Source organism: Oncorhynchus clarkii, chromosome 2, assembly GCF_045791955.1.
Source record: "Oncorhynchus clarkii lewisi isolate Uvic-CL-2024 chromosome 2, UVic_Ocla_1.0, whole genome shotgun sequence".
In the NCBI taxonomy this organism is placed as follows: Eukaryota; Metazoa; Chordata; class Actinopteri; order Salmoniformes; family Salmonidae; genus Oncorhynchus; species Oncorhynchus clarkii.
This window is the reverse complement of record NC_092148.1, coordinates 57,236,297-57,256,561: the sequence shown is the minus strand read 5'-3', so window position 1 is coordinate 57,256,561 and position 20,265 is coordinate 57,236,297. Positions and strand designations below refer to the sequence as shown.

The window sequence follows — 20,265 nt, the reverse complement described above, 5'->3', positions numbered from 1 at the left end:
TGTGAGATTGAGGGCATCAAGCTTAGGATGGCCGGGTGTTAAGCATGTCCCAGTTTAGGTCACCTAACAGCACAAGATAGCTGGGGGAAATCAATTCACATATGGTGTCCAGGGCACAGCTGGGGGCAGAAGGTGGTCTATAGCAAGTGGCAACGGTAAGAGACTTGTTTCTGCAAAGGTGGATTTTTAAAAGTAGAAGCCCAAATTGTTTGGACACAGACCTGGATAGTAAGACAGAACTCTGCAGTAGATTGCAACTCCGACCTCTTTGGCAGTTCTATCTTGTCGGAAAATGTTATAGTTATGGATTGAAATTTCATGTTTTTTTGGTGGCCTTCCTAAGCCAGGATTCAGACACGGCTAGGACATCCGGGTTGGCAGTGTGTGCTAAAGCAGTGAATAAAACAAACTTAGGGAGGAGGCTTCTAATGTTAACATGGATGAAACCAAGGCTTTTTCGGATACAGAAATCAACAAATGAGAGTGCCTGGGGAATGGGAGTAAAGCTAGGCACTGTAGGGCATGGCTTAACCTCTACATCACCAGAGGAGCAGAGGAGGAGTAGAATAAGGGTATGGCTAAAGGCTATAAAAAGTGTTTGTCTAGTACGTTCGTAACAGAGAGTAAAAGGAGCAGGTTTTTGGGTGCGGTAGAATAGATTCAATGCATAATGTACAGACAAAGATATGGTATGATATAAATACAGTGGAGGTAAACCTAGGCATTGAGTGATGATGAGAGGTATTGTCTCTAGAGACATCAATTAAACCAGGTGAGGTCACCGCATGTGTGGGAGGTGGGACAAGAGGGTTAGCTGAGGCATATTGAGCAGGGCTGGGGGCTCTACAGTGAAATAAGACAATAATCACTAACCAAAACAGCAATGGACAAGGCATATTGACATTCGGGAGAGGTATGCGTAGCCGAGTGATCAAAAGGTCCAATGAGTAGCTGGACGGGCTGGAGACATGGCGATTCAGACAGCTAGCGGGCCGGGGATAGCAGAAGGGCCTTAGACGGACATTGCAACGGAAGAACTCTGTTGTAGCCCCCTCGTGCAGTTACGTCAGCAGACCAGTCGTGATGGATCAGCAGGGGTTTGTGTAGTTAAAGGGTCCAGGCCAATTGGCAAAATACGTATAGTAGCCCAAGAATTTGATTGACCACTTCAGCTAAAAGTCTGGTATGCTCTAGACAGCTATCGGGCCGCGGCTAGCAGGCTAGCAGATGGGCATTCAGGGAACGTTGCGACGGAGGAGCCTGTTGAAAAACCCTCTTGGGCGGATTACGTCGGTAGTCCAGTCGTGATGGATCGGCGGGGCTCCTTGTCGGCAGTAAAAGTGGTCCAGGCCAATTGGCAGAATAGGTATTGTAGCCCAAGGAGTTGCTGATGGACCTCTTCAGCTAGCCGGGAGATGGGCTTAGCATAGGCTAGCTCCAGGCTAATTGGTTCTTGTTTCGGGACAGGGTTGTTAGCCAGGAGAAGCCAATCAGGATAGCAGCGAGCTAGCTGCAATGATCCAGGTGAAGAGGTTCAGCGCTTGCGGTAGGAATCCGGAAATATGGAGAAAAAGGAGTCCGATAAGCTCTGGGTTGTCGCACGCTGTGCAGAATGGCAGGAGTTGTCTGGGCTAAAGGTTAGCTGTTGACCGGCTATAAAGTAAATAAAATAGCAGATCCATACCACATTGGGTGAGGCGGGTTGCAGGAGAGTATGTTGAAGTTGAGGTTAAGAAAAATGTAAAAAATATATGTGAAAAAAAAAATGTATATAAAGATATATACACGGCACACGACAACACGAAGACGCCTGACTGCTACACCATCTTGGAGAAGAAAAAATATATACAGTGCCTTGCGAAAGTATTCGGCCCCCTTGAACTTTGCGACCTTTTGCCACATTTCAGGCTTCAAACATAAAGATATAAAACTGTATTTTTTTGTGAAGAATCAACAACAAGTGGGACACAATCATGAAGTGGAACGACATTTATTGGATATTTCAAACTTTTTTAACAAATCAAACTCTTAAATTATTCAGCCCCTTTACTTTCAGTGCAGCAAACTCTCTCCAGAAGTTCAGTGAGGATCTCTGAATGATCCAATGTTGACCTAAATGACTAATGATGATAAATACAATCCACCTGTGTGTAATCAAGTCTCTGTATAAATGCACCTGCACTGTGATAGTCTCAGAGGTCCGTTAAAAGCGCAGAGAGCATCATGAAGAACAAGGAACACACCAGGCAGGTCCGAGATACTGTTGTGAAGAAGTTTAAAGCCGGATTTGGATACAAAAAGATTTCCCAGGCTTTAAACATCCCAAGGAGCACTGTGCAAGCGATAATATTGAAATGGAAGGAGTATCAGACCACTGCAAATCTACCAAGACCTGGCCGTCCCTCTAAACTTTCAGCTCATACAAGGAGAAGACTGATCAGAGATGCAGCCAAGAGGCCCATGATCACTCTGGATGAACTGCAGAGATCTACAGCTGAGGTGGGAGACTCTGTCCATAGGACAACAATTAGTCGTATATTGCACAAATCTGGCCTTTATGGAAGAGTGGCAAGAAGAAAGCCATTTCTTAAAGATATCCATAAAAAGTGTTGTTTAAAGTTTGCTACAAGCCACCTGGGAGACACACCAAACATGTGGAAGAAGGTGCTCTGGTCAGATGAAACCAAAATTGAACTTTTTTGGCAACAATGCAAAACGTTATGTTTGGCGTAAAAGCAACACAGCTGAACACACCATCCCCACTGTCAAACATGGTGGTGGCAGCATCATGGTTTGGGCCTGCTTTTCTTCAGCAGGGACAGGGAAGATGGTTAAAATTGATGGGAAGATGGATGGAGCCAAATACAGGACCATTCTGGAAGAAAACCTGATGGAGTCTGCAAAAGACCTGAGACTGGGACGGAGATTTGTCTTCCAACAAGACAATGATCCAAAACATAAAGCAAAATCTACAATGGAATGGTTCAAAAATAAACATATCCAGGTGTTAGAATGGCCAAGTCAAAGTCCAGACCTGAATCCAATCGAGAATCTGTGGAAAGAACTGAAAACTACTGTTCACAAATGCTCTCCATCCAACCTCACTGAGCTCGAGCTGTTTAGCAAGGAGGAATGGGAAAAAAATTCAGTCTCTCAATTTTTCAGTTTTTGATTTGTTAAAAAAGTTTGAAATATCCCATAAATGTTGTTCCACTTCATGATTGTGTCCCACTTGTTGTTGATTCTTCACAAAAAAATACAGTTTTATATCTTTATGTTTGAAGCCTGAAATGTGGCAAAAGGTTGCAAAGTTCAAGGGGGCCGAATACTTTCGCAAGGCACTGTATATATTTTTAAAAAGTGTCTCTCCTGCGCCTGCCCTTTGCACTGAAGTGTCTTGATTGCAGCCAGTCCAGCACTTCAGTAACCTGCTGTGCTTTGTGAATGATGATGTCTCTTCTACCACCATGCTTTTATCTATGTTGGACCGCCAACCTGGCTGTCCAAGTCTGGAACCATGTGCAATGTGACGTCCGTCTGTAGAAAGTAGGTACCTTCTTGCATTTGTGATGTTTGAAAAGTGTGAATTGCACATTCAAAATGTTGTCTAGCATGCTGCACCAGAAAGGCATTGGTGAATTAACCAATCCTGTCTTGATAACTAGTCAACCCCAGAAGAGGAAGAGAAAGCACAGCACAAGCTTTTTGGTATTCCCATAACATTTCTTCTCTCAAGTATACAAGTCTAGTGAATTGCATAAACAGTTATGTAAATCCAGCCTGTGGTGTTTAACTCACATCGGAAGGACAGAGGAATATGTCAACTGCTTAGTGATAGGACAGGTTCTTAGTGAGTACAGTACATCATCTACATCTGTGTTTGAGTTGTGTGTCCCAGCTGCTAGAGGTGATTGTTAGCTTTAGAGAGGCCAGGGGGTATTTCGAGAGTGTGTGGGGACGGGGTGGCGTGAACACATACCTCGCTCCACCTGTTGGCTTTCCAGTTGGGGCATCCCCGGGCTCGGCAGGCCTTTTGTGTCCGGGGACGTGACAGATGACTGCAGTGATCTTCCTCTATTCGGGTTTGGTTTGGGTAAACACAGGCTATCTCCCGCTCCTTGGTCCCACGGCCACAGCTCACAGAACACTAGAGAGAAAGCGACAGGGAGAGAAACATGTAAATGGGGGCAGTGCGTGTAGAGGTTCTAATGAAAGCTTTTCCAACGACATTTGTTGAAATATTGCTGATACCCGCTGCTCGGAGCCATGTTCTAAAATGTATAGAAGTATCCAACACACTGCTTTGCTCAACATAGATGCATTCAGTGTATGAGATGGAGAAAAACGCTCTTGATTTGTTGCTGCATCTCGTGGCCAAGTAAACAAGCTATAAACCACTTTTGGCTAAACTAATCATGACATGGATTTCTGTAAAGCATCCACTGAACACCCAGGTTTGAATGCAGTCCCGTCTTTAACCTGTAAACACTGAACATAGTGTAGGGCACAAACTAGAGAGAGAGACACACACACAAGCTTAAGAGAGAGAAGACTCACAGAGCTAAAATACCAGGATGCATACATATGGCTAGACAATCATCTGGTTTCAATAAGAAGCTGTACGATGCTTCAGGAAAGCTACAGAGAGAAAAAAAACAACTCAACGAATAAAAAGCAGAGACCCTGATCAGACCCGGAGCCTTCATAAAGCCCCGTGCCTGAGATGACGGTCGGTTGGTAGATTAAAATATTCTACATTATTGCGTCTTCATGAGGCCAGACAGCAATTAGAGAGCCAACTATTTCTGCTCTCAGTGAGAGAGGGAGTGAGCCCCCTTACACAAAGCCACTCCAAAATGTGGTATTGGAATAGAGTGCAACAAGACGAGGAGAACTCTGTTTTGTCTTTAGCATATTTTACAGCCCAGATAAACATAATATGCATTTTCCCTTAATTATGATGTTAGAATGTTGCATAACACCAAACCAAATGCCATGCATTTTCCTTCGTCAGGCCTCATGGTAAACTTGTGGTGGTTACAGTACACTATATTGGACTGACTGTGCTGTGATGGAACTATTTGAGGAAAATGTATTTGAGACAAGTAGACATACTGTAGTGAGTTCTAAGAAAAGCTGGTCCTTTTTTTTGGACAACAGGAGCTGTAGGATCTGGAGAAGGAGTTTTTTTTCACTAACGGAGGAGAAGCATTCTAGCACTCAGAGAGACACACGTCTGCGCAACACTCGGTGAGTGTACTCTAGTACCCAGTAACCCCTTCAAACAGAGGCATCTCCTGCTCTCTTCTCTTCTTTACTGTGGTGCGGGCAGTGCTCGACACCGCGCACACACACATCGTACACAGTGTAATTACCAAGGTATTTTAAACACAGGGCTTAGCTCGGGTGACAAGGAGACATCAAAGGTGCCCGCGTTGACTGCCTACTCCTAAACGTGGCAGACTCTCATACCCGCTGCACGCTCACTCAGAGATGATAACACTACTCCTTCCACTTCAGGCAGGAACAGAGACAGGCAAACATGTATGGGCGGGGGGAGCGGGTGGGGGGGGGGGGGGGGGGGGTAGCCCCTCCTTACTGCTGTAAGAGAAGAAGAAGAAAAAAATAGAAAAATGAAAAAAAGCAGGAGGAAGAAAGCAAAGCAGAGCCATAAGGGCCGCACTCCTCCGCTGAACTGTGTCTCCTGCCTGTTTAACTGCGGGGAGAAGACACTATATGGCAGCGTGCTCCTCCCTCTCCCCAGCCAGGCAGCCTCATCTGTCAACCATTAGTTAATCAGGGCGGGTAACGCACAAGGAGCGCAGAAAACTGGCACAGCGCGTGTGACCCAGAGGACAGCTTCACCTCTGAGAGCAGAGCAGGAGGAGGGCAAGGACCCAGGGGACCGACGGTGTCCTCCACTCTGCACTCCACTGCCAGGCTCACTCTACTCAACACTGGCTCAGGTAAGTCGACTCTCCACTCAACTGCTCAAATGGCTTATCTGTGAATAGCTGCTGGTCTGCTAACTAACATACTAAGGTTAAAAGATGTGATTGAAAATGAGTAAATCAAATGAATATGACCGATGAAGGTTTTACAGGCTGGTAATGCATGAATAGTAACTGAGCACGGATGACTAAATGCAATGGTTTGAAATCCATTGTTTTACTAGTGGTGCTACTTCATTATGGCATGTGATTAAAAATGTGTTTTACAGATATCACTGCTGCTTTTATCAACTTTTAACAAAGAGCAATGTTACTACAGTATCGACTACAGTGTGGGAATTTCTAACAAAATAGAGAATTAATGGGGTGGGGGGGGGGGGACTCAAGGTCACATTCACAGAAAATGAATATGGAACACAAACCCTTAGCCACTAAAATGTAAGCATTTACTGTACTGTGAGTCACTTTGGATAAACGTTCCTGCTACAGGTTGTATATATTATCATTATGAAAACGTTCCTGCTACAGGTTGTATATATTATCATTATGAAAACGTTCCTGCTACAGGTTGTATATATTATCATTATGAAAACGTTCCTGCTACAGGTTGTATATATTATCATTATGAAAACATTCCTGCTACTGGTTGTATATATTATCATTATGAAAACGTTCCTGCTACTGGTTGTATATATTATCATTATGAAAACGTTCCTGCTACTGGTTGTATATATTATCATTATGAAAACATTCCTGCTACTGGTTGTATATATTATCATTATGAAAACGTTCCTGCTACAGGTTGTATATATTATCATTATGAAAACGTTCCTGCTACAGGTTGTAAATATTATCATTATGAAAACGTTCCTGCTACTGGTTGTATATATTATCATTATGAAAACGTTCCTTCTACTGGTTGTATATATTATCATTATGAAAACGTTCCTGCTACAGGTTGTATATATTATCATTATGAAAACGTTCCTGCTACAGGTTGTATATATTATCATTATGAAAACATTCCTGCTACTGGTTGTATATATTATCATTATGAAAACGTTCCTGCTACTGGTTGTATATATTATCATTATGAAAACGTTCCTGCTACAGGTTGTATATATTATCATTATGAAAACGTTCCTGCTACAGGTTGTATATATTATCATTATGAAAACGTTCCTGCTACAGGTTGTAAATATTATCATTATGAAAACGTTCCTGCTACTGGTTGTATATATTATCATTATGAAAACGTTCCTGCTACTGGTTGTATATATTATCATTATGAAAACGTTCCTGCTACAGGTTGTATATATTATCATCATGAAAACGTTCCTGCTACAGGTTGTATATATTATCATTATGAAAACGTTCCTGCTACAGGTTGTATATATTATCATTATGAAAACGTTCCTGCTACAGGTTGTATATATTATCATTATGAAAACGTTCCTGCTACAGGTTGTATATATTATCATTATGAAAACGTTCCTGCTACAGGTTGTATATATTATCATTATGAAAACATTCCTGCTACTGGTTGTATATATTATCATTATGAAAACGTTCCTGCTACTGGTTGTATATATTATCATTATGAAAACGTTCCTGCTACAGGTTGTATATATTATCATTATGAAAACGTTCCTGCTACAGGTTGTATATATTATCTTTATGAAAACGTTCCTGCTACTGGTTGTATATATTATCATTATGAAAACATTCCTGCTACTGGTTGTATATATTATCATTATGAAAACGTTCCTGCTACAGGTTGTATATATTATCATTATGAAAACGTTCCTGCTACAGGTTGTATATATTATCATTATGAAAACGTTCCTGCTACAGGTTGTATATATTATCATTATGAAAACGTTCCTGCTACTGGTTGTATATATTATCATTATGAAAACGTTCCTGCTACAGGTTGTATATATTATCATTATGAAAACGTTCCTGCTACAGGTTGTATATATTATCATTATGAAAACGTTCCTGCTACAGGTTGTATATATTATCATTATGAAAACGTTCCTGCTACAGGTTGTATATATTATCATTATGAAAACGTTCCTGCTACAGGTTGTATATATTATCATTATGAAAACGTTCCTGCTACAGGTTGTATATATTATCATTATGAAAACGTTCCTGCTACAGGTTGTATATATTATCATTATGAAAACGTTCCTGCTACAGGTTGTATATATTATCATTATGAAAACGTTCCTGCTACTGGTTGTATATATTATCATTATGAAAACGTTCCTGCTACAGGTTGTATATATTATCATTATGAAAACGTTCCTGCTACAGGTTGTATATATTATCATTATGAAAACATTCTTGGAGAGAAAAAACAATCCGCATGAAAAAATGACTTTCTCTCAAGACAGATTTGCCCTCCCAAGTTGTAACAGCAATTTGTTTCACATGATTGGGTGGGTTAATTCTAGTATCAGCCAGTGACATTCATCTGGAAATAATATGGATTACTATAGTAGACAGAATGGGATTGTTGCCTGAAAGCGACCACAGTAACATAGCTGTGGTTTTGTTTAACAACGTTTTTCAACCAGAACGGGAGATGTATTAGGCAGAAAGACATAGGCGATGTTTAACCATGTACTGCATTGTGATAACAGCTAACAGCTAAGCTGCTTGTGCTTGTTCTGCTTCTTTCCACTGCTTTCCTGCTTTTCTAGTGTTTAAGGGTTCTGGAACAGTTGACTTAATCGATTGCCAAACCAAACCAAATCCAGCTATTTCATGTTTATTCTGTGTGGCATAAAGAATATACTAGAAAACAGCATGTAGCCCTTGAAGTTAAATAGACAGAGCTGCCATTCTTCAAAAAAACAATTATCACAAATGTTACTTTAATGGACTACGGTAGACTATATTGAAATGTAACCCGCATCAAATATATGGACAGGTTATCTTTTAAATTTTTCTATGGTATTGATAAGAGCATGTCTTTGTCTAGGATTGGCAGGCTGCAGTCGCGGGATGACCCCGCCCATTCCATCCCAGAGGACAGGTAAGCCAATGGCATTGAGAGACCACGCTATTGGGTAACCTATCATACTGTCATCTGTTGTTCAGCCTATGCCACAGCATCTGCAACTTTAACAAAAAGAACAGAGAAATCCCTACAGAACAACTAACTTTAAATTAGTAGTTCACTTCAAAAGCTTGTCAGATGTTTTCAAACCTCAAAAGGCTCCGAACAATTTCCCAAATGTTCGTAAGTATCTGTTTTCCATTCATTTGGGGTTGAAAAATACAGCTCGATGTGCAAAATAAATTACTTAGGTTGTGGACTAAGGGTGTGGCATTTAGAAATGGTTTATTTATATTTCATGCTGTCCACTCTGACTTAAAACCAGTGTAGGGATGTACAGTTGAAGTCGGAAGTTTACATACAATTTAGCCAAATACATTTAAACTCAGCTTTTCACAATTCCTGACATTTAATCCTAGTAAACATTCCCTGTCTTAGGTCAGTTAGGATCGCCACTTTATTTTAAGATTGTGAAACTTGTATTTCTTTCATCACATTCCCAGTGGGTCAGAAGTTTACATACACTCAATTAGTATTTGGTAGCATTGCCTTTAAATAGTTTAACTTGGGTCAAACGTTTCGGGTAGCCTTCCACAAACTTCCCACAATAAGTTGGGTGAATTTTGGCCCATTCCTCCTGACAGAGCTGGTGTAGGCCTCTCTTTTGCCACAACTTTGGAAGGATGCTTGGGGTCATTGTCCACTTGGAAGACCCATTTGCGACCAAGCTTTAACTTCCTGACTGATGTCTTGAGATGTTGCTTCAATATATCCACAGACTTTTCCTGCCTCATGATGCCATCTATTTGTGAAGTGCACCAGTCCCTCCTGCAGAAAGCACCCCCACAACATGATGCTGCCACCCCCGTGCTTCACGGTTGGTATGGTGTTCTTCGGCTTGCAAGCCTCCCCCTTTTCCTCCAAACATAACGATGATCATTATGGCCAAAGAGTTCTATTTTTGTTTCATCAGACCAGAGGACATTTCTCCAAAAAGTACGATCTTCGTCCCCATGTGCAGTTGCAAACCGTAGTCTGGCTTTTTTATGGCAGTTTTGGAGCAGTGGCTTCTTCGATATAGGGCCCGTTTTACTGTGGATATAGATACTTTTGTACCTGTTTCCTCCAGCATCTTCACAATGTCCTTTCTCCAGGAGACAGAATGCGTCTCCTTCCTGAGCGGTATGACGGCTGCGTGGTCCCATGGTGTTTATACTTGCGTACTATTGTTTGTAAAAATGAACGTGCCACCTTCAGGCATTTGGAAATTGCTCCCAAGGATGAACCAGACTTGTGGAGGTCTACAATTTTGGAGGTCTTGGCTGATTTCTTTAGATTTTTCCATGATGTCAAGCATAGAGGCACTGAGTTTGAAGGTAGGCCTTGAAATACAGGTACACTCCAATTGACTCAAATTATTATATTATTATTATATTATTATTATACTATCAGAAGCTTCTAAAGCCATGACATTTTCTGGAATTTTCCAAGCTGTTTAGAAGGCAGAGTCAACTTAGTGTATGTAAACCTCTGACCCACTGGAATTGTGATACAGTGAATTATAAGTGAAATAATCTGTCTGTAAACAATTGTTGGAAAAATTAAGTGTGTCATGCACAACGTAGATGTCCTAACCGACTTGCCAAAACTATAGTTTGTTAACAAGAAATGTGTGGTTGAGTGGTTGAAAAACAAGTTTTAATGAATCTAACCAAAGTGCATGTAAACTTCCGATTTCAATTGTACCTATTTAGTGCAATTCAATAAATAGTGTTCAAATTGTGGTACAAAATGTAAAGATTGAAAGAGTACATAAAAAAGGAAATAATGTAATAAAAAAAAAACTGTAATATTGGAACAGACACTGGATCAGATTACTGGTACTGAAGTCTTATGCCTTCAACTTCACAGGTGGATTTTGAAGACCACTAGTGTAATGTTTAGTAGAGGTGGACTTAACGTGGGTTAATAGCACCTGTAGTGTGGGAGCAGACTTTTCCCCCTAGTATTTATCCTATATTCCCGAGTTCTAACAAATACCATCTCTCAGAACATGTGAGTGCCAAGGCTGAATTCCTATCACATTGCGGAGTGCTCGCAGTGCAACTGGACTGGTAATACCAAGCACATGATAACCATAGTGACAGTACACTGTCTCTTCAAAAGCGGATCAGAGCTGACCCGAACGAAGAACAAACTCACGATTGTGTGAAGATTGTCCAGAATATTACAATCTGTTCTGGCAAACAGATACCCAAATACTCTTTATAGTAATTGGCAACAACTTCTTGAAAAAGATGGTCATCTCAGCCTTATTGAAGATAATCAAGGTTTATGATCTTCCTAACAATGCAATATGTACACATTTCCTCAGGGCCAAGAAATATCAGTGAACAAATACACTAAGAGATAGTAATACTATGATCTCATTACAGCTTTGTCAGTGTCACTGTGGGGAAAAGAAGATGTTTGCGGAGCTCAGAGGGTAAGACATACGCCAGTGAGCTATCGCAGGCTGCTTTTACTGTTCAAGGCCCTTTTCAGCAGGGAAGTTTCAAAGACAGAAGTCAAAACCACACATGTTGTCGACGTGGGAACAGCTGGTAAGGGCAGAGCGTTGTGGTGCGGAGGAATGTTAGAGTCATAGATCTTTCATCCTCATGGCCAAAATAGCCACACACAGGCCTGGTCATCTCCATGCATAGGAAGAAACACTAACCAACACAAATACAGTCCAATCCAACCCTGGTCAATGCGGTCCAAATCTTGCATCCAGAAATCCTTAGATAATTACTACATGAGTAAGTAAGTTATATTTATTCAAATTAACTGGTATAAACTCACAAATAGGATTCCTTCACAAAACAGTTGGTACAAACCAATGACATAAGTACAGTGGGTCAAAAAAGTATTTAGTCAGCCACCAATTGTGCAAGTTCTCCCACTTAAAAAGATGAGAGGCCTGTAATTTTCATCATAGGTACACTTCAACTATGACCGAAAATCACATTGTAGGATTTTTTATGAATTTATTTGCAAATTATGGTGGAAAATAAGTATTTGGTCAATAACAACATTTTCTCAATACTTTGTTATATACCCTTTGTTGGCAATGACAGAGGTCAAACGTTTTATGTAAGTCTTCACAAGGTTTTCACACACTGTTACTGGTATTTTGGCCCATTCCTCCATGCAGATCTCCTCTAGAGCAGTGATGTTTTGGGGCTGTTGCTGGGCAACACGGACATTCAACTCCCTCCAAATATTTTCTATGGGGTTGAGATCTGGAGACTGGCTAGGCCACTCCAGGACCTTGAAATGCTTCTTACGAAGCCACTCCTTCGTTGCCCGGGTGGTGTGTTTGGGATCATTGTCATGCTGAAAGACTCGGCCACGTTTCATCTTCAATGCCCTTGCTGATGGAAGGAGGTTTTCACTTAAAATCTCACGATACATGGCCCCATTCATTCTTTCCTTTACACGGATCAGTCGTCCTGGTCCCTTTGCAGAAAAACAGCCCCAAAGCATGATGTTTCCACCCCCATGCTTCACAGTAGGTATGGTGTTCTTTGGATGCAACTCAGCATTCTTTTGTCCTCCAAACACGACGAGTTGGTTTCATCTGACCATATGACATTCTCCCAATCTTCTTCTGGATCATCCAAATGCTCTCTAGCAAACTTCAGACGGGCCTGGACATGTACTGGCTTAAGCAGGGGGACACGTCTGGCACTGCAGGATTTGAGTCCCTGGTGGCGTAGTGTGTTACTGATGGTAGGCTTTGTTACTTTGGTCCCAGCTCTCTGCAGGTCATTCACTAGGTCCCCCCGTGTGGTTCTGGGATTTTTGCTCACCGTTCTTGTAATCATTTTGACCCCACGGGGTGAGATCTTGCGTGGAGCCCCAGATCGAGGAAGATTATCAGTGGTCTTGTATGTCTTCCATTTCCTAATAATTGCTCCCACAGTTGATTTCTTCAAACCAAGCTGTTTACATATTGCAGATTCAGTCTTCCCAGTCTGGTGCAGGTCTACAATTTTGTTTCTGGTGCCCTTTGACAGTTCTTTGGTCTTGGCCATAGTGGAGTTTGGAGTGTGACTGTTTGAGGTTGTGGACAGGTGTCTTTTATACTGATAACAAGTTCAAACAGGTGCCATTAATACAGGTAACGAGTGGAGGACAGAGGAGTTTCTTAAAGAGTATTTGGTCTATGAGAGCCATAAATCTTGCTTGTTTGTTATTGACCAAATACTTAATTTTCCACCAAAATTTGCTAATAAATTCATTAAAAATCCTACAAGTGGGAGAACTTGCACAATTGGTGGCTGACTAAATACTTTTTTCCCCCACTGTATATTTAGGTACCAAAAAAGTCAAAATAGGGACTTTTCTATTAGGGTCCTTCTACGAAAAAAAATCCCTTTTGCTTTCCTTCGATATTATTAGTAGGAATTGTACACCAATATTGAATTTTAAAAGCATGGTATATTAAATTAAGTACCCTTCAATATAGACCACATGGAGAATTCAATAAATATTATTTTGTATATGAACAAAGACTTGCTGTCCCTCGGTGCACCCTGTGACCTTTATGCAGATTTGAACCCTCTTAATAAATCATTGTAAAGCCCTAGTTAATTTGTTGCTTTGACAATGCCATTTCTGAACATTATAATTGATTTCATGTCATTAATGATTAATTGTAAGGGGGGAAAAACCTGTCCGTCATTTTAAGGTCAACCCTGTTTAGTGAACTGAACTCTCGTTTTAATATGGTGAAACTATTCCTTTTTTTCTCCAAAGTTAATTTGTGGAATTTCTTTCCTTCTTAATGTATTTGAGCCAATCAGTTGTGTTGTGACAACGTAGGGGTGTTACACAGAAGATAGCCCTATTTGATAAAAGACCAAGTCCATATTATGGTAAGAACAGCTCAAATAAGAGAAATGACAGTCCATCATTACTTTAAGACATGAAGGACAGTCAATCCTGAAAATTGTAAGAACTTTGAAAGTTTCTTCAAATGCAGTCGCCATCAAGTGCTAAGATGAAACTGGCTCTCATGAGGACCGACACAGGAAAGGAAGACCCAGAGTTACCTCTGCTACAGAGGATAAGTTCATTAGAGTTACCAGCCTCAGATTGCAACCCAAATAAATGCTTCAGAGTTCAAGTAACAGACACATCTCAACATCAACTGTTCAGAGGAGACTGTGAATCAGGCCTTCATGGTAGAATTAATTACTGCAAAGAAACCACTACTAAAGGACACCAATAAGAAAAAGAGACTTGTTTGGGCCAAGAAACACAAGCAATGGACATTAGACTGGTGGAAATCTGTCCTTTGGTCTGATGAGTCCAAATTTGAGATTTTTGGTTCCAACAGCCATGTCTTTGTGAGACGAGGAGATCATCCGTCACCTATCTGCATGTGTGGTTCCCACTGTGAAGCATAGAGGTGTGATGGTGTGGGTTGCTTTGCCTGATTTATTTATCTGATTTATTTAGAATTCAAGGCACACTTAACCACCATGGCTACCACAGCATTCTGCAGCGATACACCATCCCATCTGGTTTGCGCTTAGTGGGAATATCACATGTTTTTCAACAGGACAATGACCCAACACACCTCCAGGCTGTGTAAGGACTATTTTACCAAGAAGGAGAGTGATGGAGTGCTGTATCAGATGACCTGGCCTCCACAATCACCCAAACTCAACCCAATTGAGATGGTTTGGGATGAGTTGAACCGCAGAGTGAATGAAAAACAGCCAACAAGTGCTCAGTATATGTGGGAACTCCTTCAAAATGGTTGGAAAAGCATTCAAGCTGAAGCTGGTTGAGAGAATGCCAAGAGTGTGCAAATCTGTCATCAAGGAAAAATCTAACATCTAAAATATATTTTGATTTGTTTAATGCTTTTTGGGTTACTACATGATTCCATATGTGTTATTTTATAGTGTTGATTTATTCAGTATTATTCTACAGACAATGTGGTAGAAAATAATTAAAAAGAAAAGAAAAACCCTTGAATGAGTAGGTGTGTACAAACCTTTGACTGTTACGGTTAACCCTTGTACTTTATTTTGCACTTAATAGGCACTATTGTTGGGCGATATGGCCAAAATATCATTTCACAATATTTTCTTATTTTTGACGGTATGACAGTATTTTATGTTTTTGAATAATACAAGTTATTTATATGCTCCATGGGTAGCGCATGACCCTAGGTTGCTAACAATTACCTTCTAAGTGGTTTTAATGGGTCTTTCTCTCTTCTGATTGTTTTATCAATCAAACTTCAAGCAAAGATTATTTAAAGCATTTGCATACATTTCTGCATTTTCTATTTTCTTTTGCTATAATTTCAAAACGCCCTATTTTGTGAAAAGGTACCTTTTCCTTTATCAGAACAATTATTATCCTTTATGATCATGTATTTTGAATGGATTCACTTTTGCCACAAGGGGCGGTGTGTCGACTAAGGCGCTTTTGGCACCTGCACTGCCTCACAGGCAAGATTCATGGCATATATACGGCACCAACGCTGCCTCACAGGCACTACCTGACGTACACAAGTACATGCGCATCCGAATCTGTTGCTAGAAATGAGCAGTTCTTACCTGTTAGCAGTCTCTTACTGGCGGTAAGAACGGAAGATTGCCATAATTTTTCATCACTACATTTAACAAACCAAACATTATCTTTTTAAAATTGTATTTTTAATTTTTTTACCCCTTTGGTAGTTATAGTCTTGTTCCATCGCTGCAACTCCCGTACGGACTCGGGAGAGGCGAAGGTCGAGAGCCATGCGTCTTCCGAGACATGACCTTGCCAAGTCGCACTGTTTCTTGGCACACTGGTCGCCAGCCGCACCAATGTGTCGGAGGAAACACCGTACAACTACCGACCCGAAGTTAGCGTGCATGTGCCCGGCCCTCCACAAGGGATCGCTAAAGTGCTATGGGACAAGGACATCCCAGCCAGGCAAACCCTCCCCTAACTTGGACGACGTTGGGCCAATTGTGGGCCGCCGCATGGGTCTCCTAGCAGCGGCCAGCTGCAAGACAGCCTGGGATCGAACCCGGGTCTGTAGTGACGCCTCAAGCACGGCAGTGCCTTAGAATGCTGCGCCACTCGGGAGGCCAACAAACCAAACATTGAAAAAAACGTTATGTAAGGAAAAGTAAAAATCCAATCCGGTATATAGTAAAATGCGATTTACTGCAGAGACCTAATAGTCAGTTTTCTTATTTAAGTTCTTGGGATAGGAAAACATGTTTCTATTAAGTTGACCATGTGCTCTTCAGAATGTTAAAATGAGGTGAAATACAACTTTTTTTTCACCATGATACCAAGTTAATTGTGTGGTATGACCCACCTACAGTCATGTTGGGATCACCAAGGAGTTCACTGTCAGGGTAATGATGATTGAAAAGAATATTGCAATGTCTAAACAAGTCTAGCTCTGTGTTAACAAAGTTAACAAAATGTCCACTACAGGAGCTTCAGGCTGCTTGTGATGGAAAATTAAAATAGTCAACTAAAATCAAATGTGTAATGTTCCGATGTTGCCAAACTGCCTCTGCCATGCTCAGAAACTCAAATAAACAACCCAAAGAGAGGGCATATTTAGTTTTCCCAACACAATTCCCTTTTTAAGTCAACACCACTCGGGACAGAAACTGAGCAACCATAAGTCAACTTTTGGAATGACAAAAAACAACCAGTTTTTCAGCCTGTCCAAACATTCACCTGGAAACAATTTCCATTTCCATGTTCCATTCCAGAAAAAATCCATTGGTGCTCAATTGAGCAAACCACTGCTGTCTCGTAAAGTTATGCCAGGCTATGGGAGTGAACCTGATTTCTGACAGCCACACTAAAAAGACGGAACAGGCGTGAGGTTCTAAATTGACATTTTAGCGCAGGATCTCCAAGGGTCCCTATTTCTGGCAAATTCTATCCTTCCAAATTCCATCCAGCCAATTATTCTTACTCAACGCCGGTTTACTTTAGGTCTGCCAAAACCCCAAACTCTAGCCTAATTTATTGTAGAGACGAGCTCCCAGGCCAAAGAGAAGGAGCGCTTTCACAGCCAAGCTCGCATTCTTTTTTGGCCTGGTTCGTCCTGGTCCTGATAATGGAATTAAACCGCAAAAAACCAACGACGTTTACCTTGCGTTTCAACCAAAAAGCTACAGTCCAGTTTTCAGTCAAAGGGTGACATTTCCCTCTCTCAAATAGACAAGAAAAATGTGAAAGTGTTGCATGTTCATCGTGGGACGATCCCATTGTTGTTAGAGGTCTTTGTACTTTAGAGGTGGTTGAACGTCAACACCTGGTCTTTGTGTGTCTCATTAACACATTCCTCTAAGATGAACACTCTGTTTACACCGCTAGCTTTTATGGGGGCGTTATGGGAGTGATGTTGTTGTGTGTCGCTGGTGTGTTTACTAAGCCTGCTATGCTATCTCCTTTTGATTCCATCTACCCCCACTACAGCAGTCTTTGAAGATGTGCAACAAAGTTCAGTCTGCAGCTGGGCTCAGCGGACTCAAAAAGTGTTTTTTAACCTGAAGAATGACTGTGTCCTCAACAGTAAAATGTATGTTTTTTTCATAATAGCAGTGACTACAAAGTCAAAAGAAAACTATTAATCCTGTGTTTGGAACACATCAGATATAATATTTGCCCACCAATGGCTGCCTCACAGACTTCAGCACTGTATATTTTTAAGAACCTAGAGCCTTTGAAATGGGCTTCGCTACTCGGGCGAATACAACGCTGTAGGACGATATGGGAGGAGAACTGAACGTTGCGCAATGTAAACTTCATATAAAGGGTAATACACTGACGTCTATTGTATGAAGGGTAATACACTGACGTCTATTGTATAAAGGGTAATACACTGAGTCCACATCAGAAAGCAGAGGTGTCGAGTGCCTATGGTAAGATGTGAGGTGAAACGTGATAAGCCCTACTTTCAAGGGAGATCTGTTACTTTGAGTAGGTTACCATGCTCTTCTAGGACACTTCATCCATCAAACTCTTTCCCACTAAACCAAGTTTGAAAGAGAAAAAAAAGAGTGAGTTTAATACAGTCCAACTCCCAAGGTACAGTACATCAACCTGATAGCCACCAACAGACCCCAACTTGAATCATCCCATCACGTCTCCGGGAAAGACGAGGTGAGAGGAACATGCATTTAAGTCCAATTTCAGAGAGGATTCACCACCCCATAAGCTTTTAGCGACCTTCTCTCAGATGTGTTGCAATCCCAGTTGAGAAAAAGCAGGCGCTCTTCAGAGGGGACCTGTTCCCGATCATTAGAAGAGCCAGGGAAAGCCTGGGTTAAACGCTTCCAGATCTTTACCCTACATCTCTCATTTTATCCCCCTGATTTCATCCTCAGCTGAAACGCCAGCGAAACAAATATCTGCCTAATCTAGTCACTTCCGCTCTCTTGCTCCTTCTCCCCTTTCTCTGCTCTGTATCCAGAGATTCTTTGTGGTTGCGAGGAAACGCCTGCTCTCAAAGATTTGGGCCATTTTATGTCATCACCCTCCCTCACTGAGACTGCATTAGCGGTTATGTCTATATGAGTGAATTCAGAGGACTAGGCCACATACAGTAGAGCCGACTATATATCACGACTATATGACGTCGACCGTGCTCAATGGCAGATGTCCATAAAGAAAGTAGGGTCACTGGTTTACATAAAATACTTTCTCCACCATTGATGTTTAATATTTACTCTCCACATGTAACATATAAATATCGTGTCTATTTCTCTTTCAGTCAAACATGTCAAGATATGCTTGTTTTGCTAGTCAGTCTGGGATAAAAACAAATCAATCTTTGTATGCAAGACATGTCTTTTGTTGGTCATTTGTTTCTATTGAGGCCTGGCAGCATAATTTAATTGCTCTCTAAATTGCAATAAATTGGAAGAAAGAAAAGCTTGGACACATCAATGTTGGCGAAGAGCATCATGCTATTATTACAGTTGTTTTGGAATGAAATCCCACGCCAAAATCACATGTCTTTGATTTGAAGCAGACAGGAAATTGAATAATGGAGAAACTTAAAAAATAAAAAAACTTCTCTATTTCTCTTCTTCCAATATATATGTTATTCTCCATGTTTTCCCAACTCTTTGGCCTTCTGATACAGACTTTACTGCTGCTGTCAAAGCTCTACTCATGTCCAAAGATGTTGCCTCAGAAAACATCTGAAAGCAGCATCTGGTTTGGTGTCTCCAAAGGCTTCAGCCTCCTGGCGAGCCAAAATCTACAAGACACAGCAATCAACTATTGACCAATACAACTAATGAATTGCATCATTTGGTTTGATTTAACATCAAATAAACAATCCCCAAAGGGCCCAAATGTAACATTAGCCACCTGCTCTGGTTTCAAACCTAAGCTATGACAAGAACCATGCTTGAAGAACTGGGGCCGAGGGAACCTCGGAGTCTCCAGGTCCTAGCTAGTTCCAGTTGCTAGACTGGCATATGGGCTGGATCAGGAAACACAAGCTCAATGATGTCATGACCATCTGACCCCAGGGTGACAGGTTTGGGGAATTTGTCTGCAAGTGGCCTCAGGCCACAAGTCAAGTATGTCTATGTTGTGCATGTGGATTTCATTTGAACCAATGCGATCTCTCCAACCTAGATTGCTCTCCTTGGGAACCCTCACTCACAGCAGGAAATGGTTTTCATTAGCAACAAAATAGGCATAAATTACTCAAATGTTTGCCAATTCATCACACACTGCATTATTGTTGGTTAATGTTGCTTCACACAATTTCTTTTGCAAACGGTTTTTAAAACAATCATCATTACTTAAAATGTTTACATTGTTGCTAATCTGTTTTGTGTGGAACTTTACTGTTCATAAACTGTTTGACCACCAAAATCTGTGCAATAAATTTCTATGATTTTCAGTCTTTGGTGAGTCATTCTCTTCGGTATCAGTTAATGCTTACATGACTTGATGGTTAAATTGGATAAACCCTGACTGCCACGACTGCCACGAACCACTGAATGCCACGAGACACCCTAATTATCTCGCCAGGTAAGTCCATGACGAGGTTTAACCCATACAACTGCCACTTGAGAAAACAAACCCCTTTGTGAAGCATGGCAACATACTGTATATACATAGCCACAAAGGCTACAGGAATTCCATATGGAGCCATCTGTAGTCCAGCATCTAACTCATTCATGACTGTTTGTT

The 20,265-nt window shown here is 41.1% G+C and overlaps 1 protein-coding gene across 1 annotated transcript in view; it reads right to left on the bottom strand.

The window, feature by feature from the left end:
* LOC139370403 (A disintegrin and metalloproteinase with thrombospondin motifs 20-like) overlaps positions 1-20,265 on the bottom strand; it is a 134,844-nt gene that overhangs the window by 21,591 nt on the left and 92,988 nt on the right. Inside the window, exon 28 of the mRNA XM_071109858.1 lies at positions 3,980-4,147. Within this exon, the coding sequence (XP_070965959.1) occupies positions 3,980-4,147 (168 nt within the window). The remainder of the gene's footprint in view (positions 1-3,979; positions 4,148-20,265) is intronic.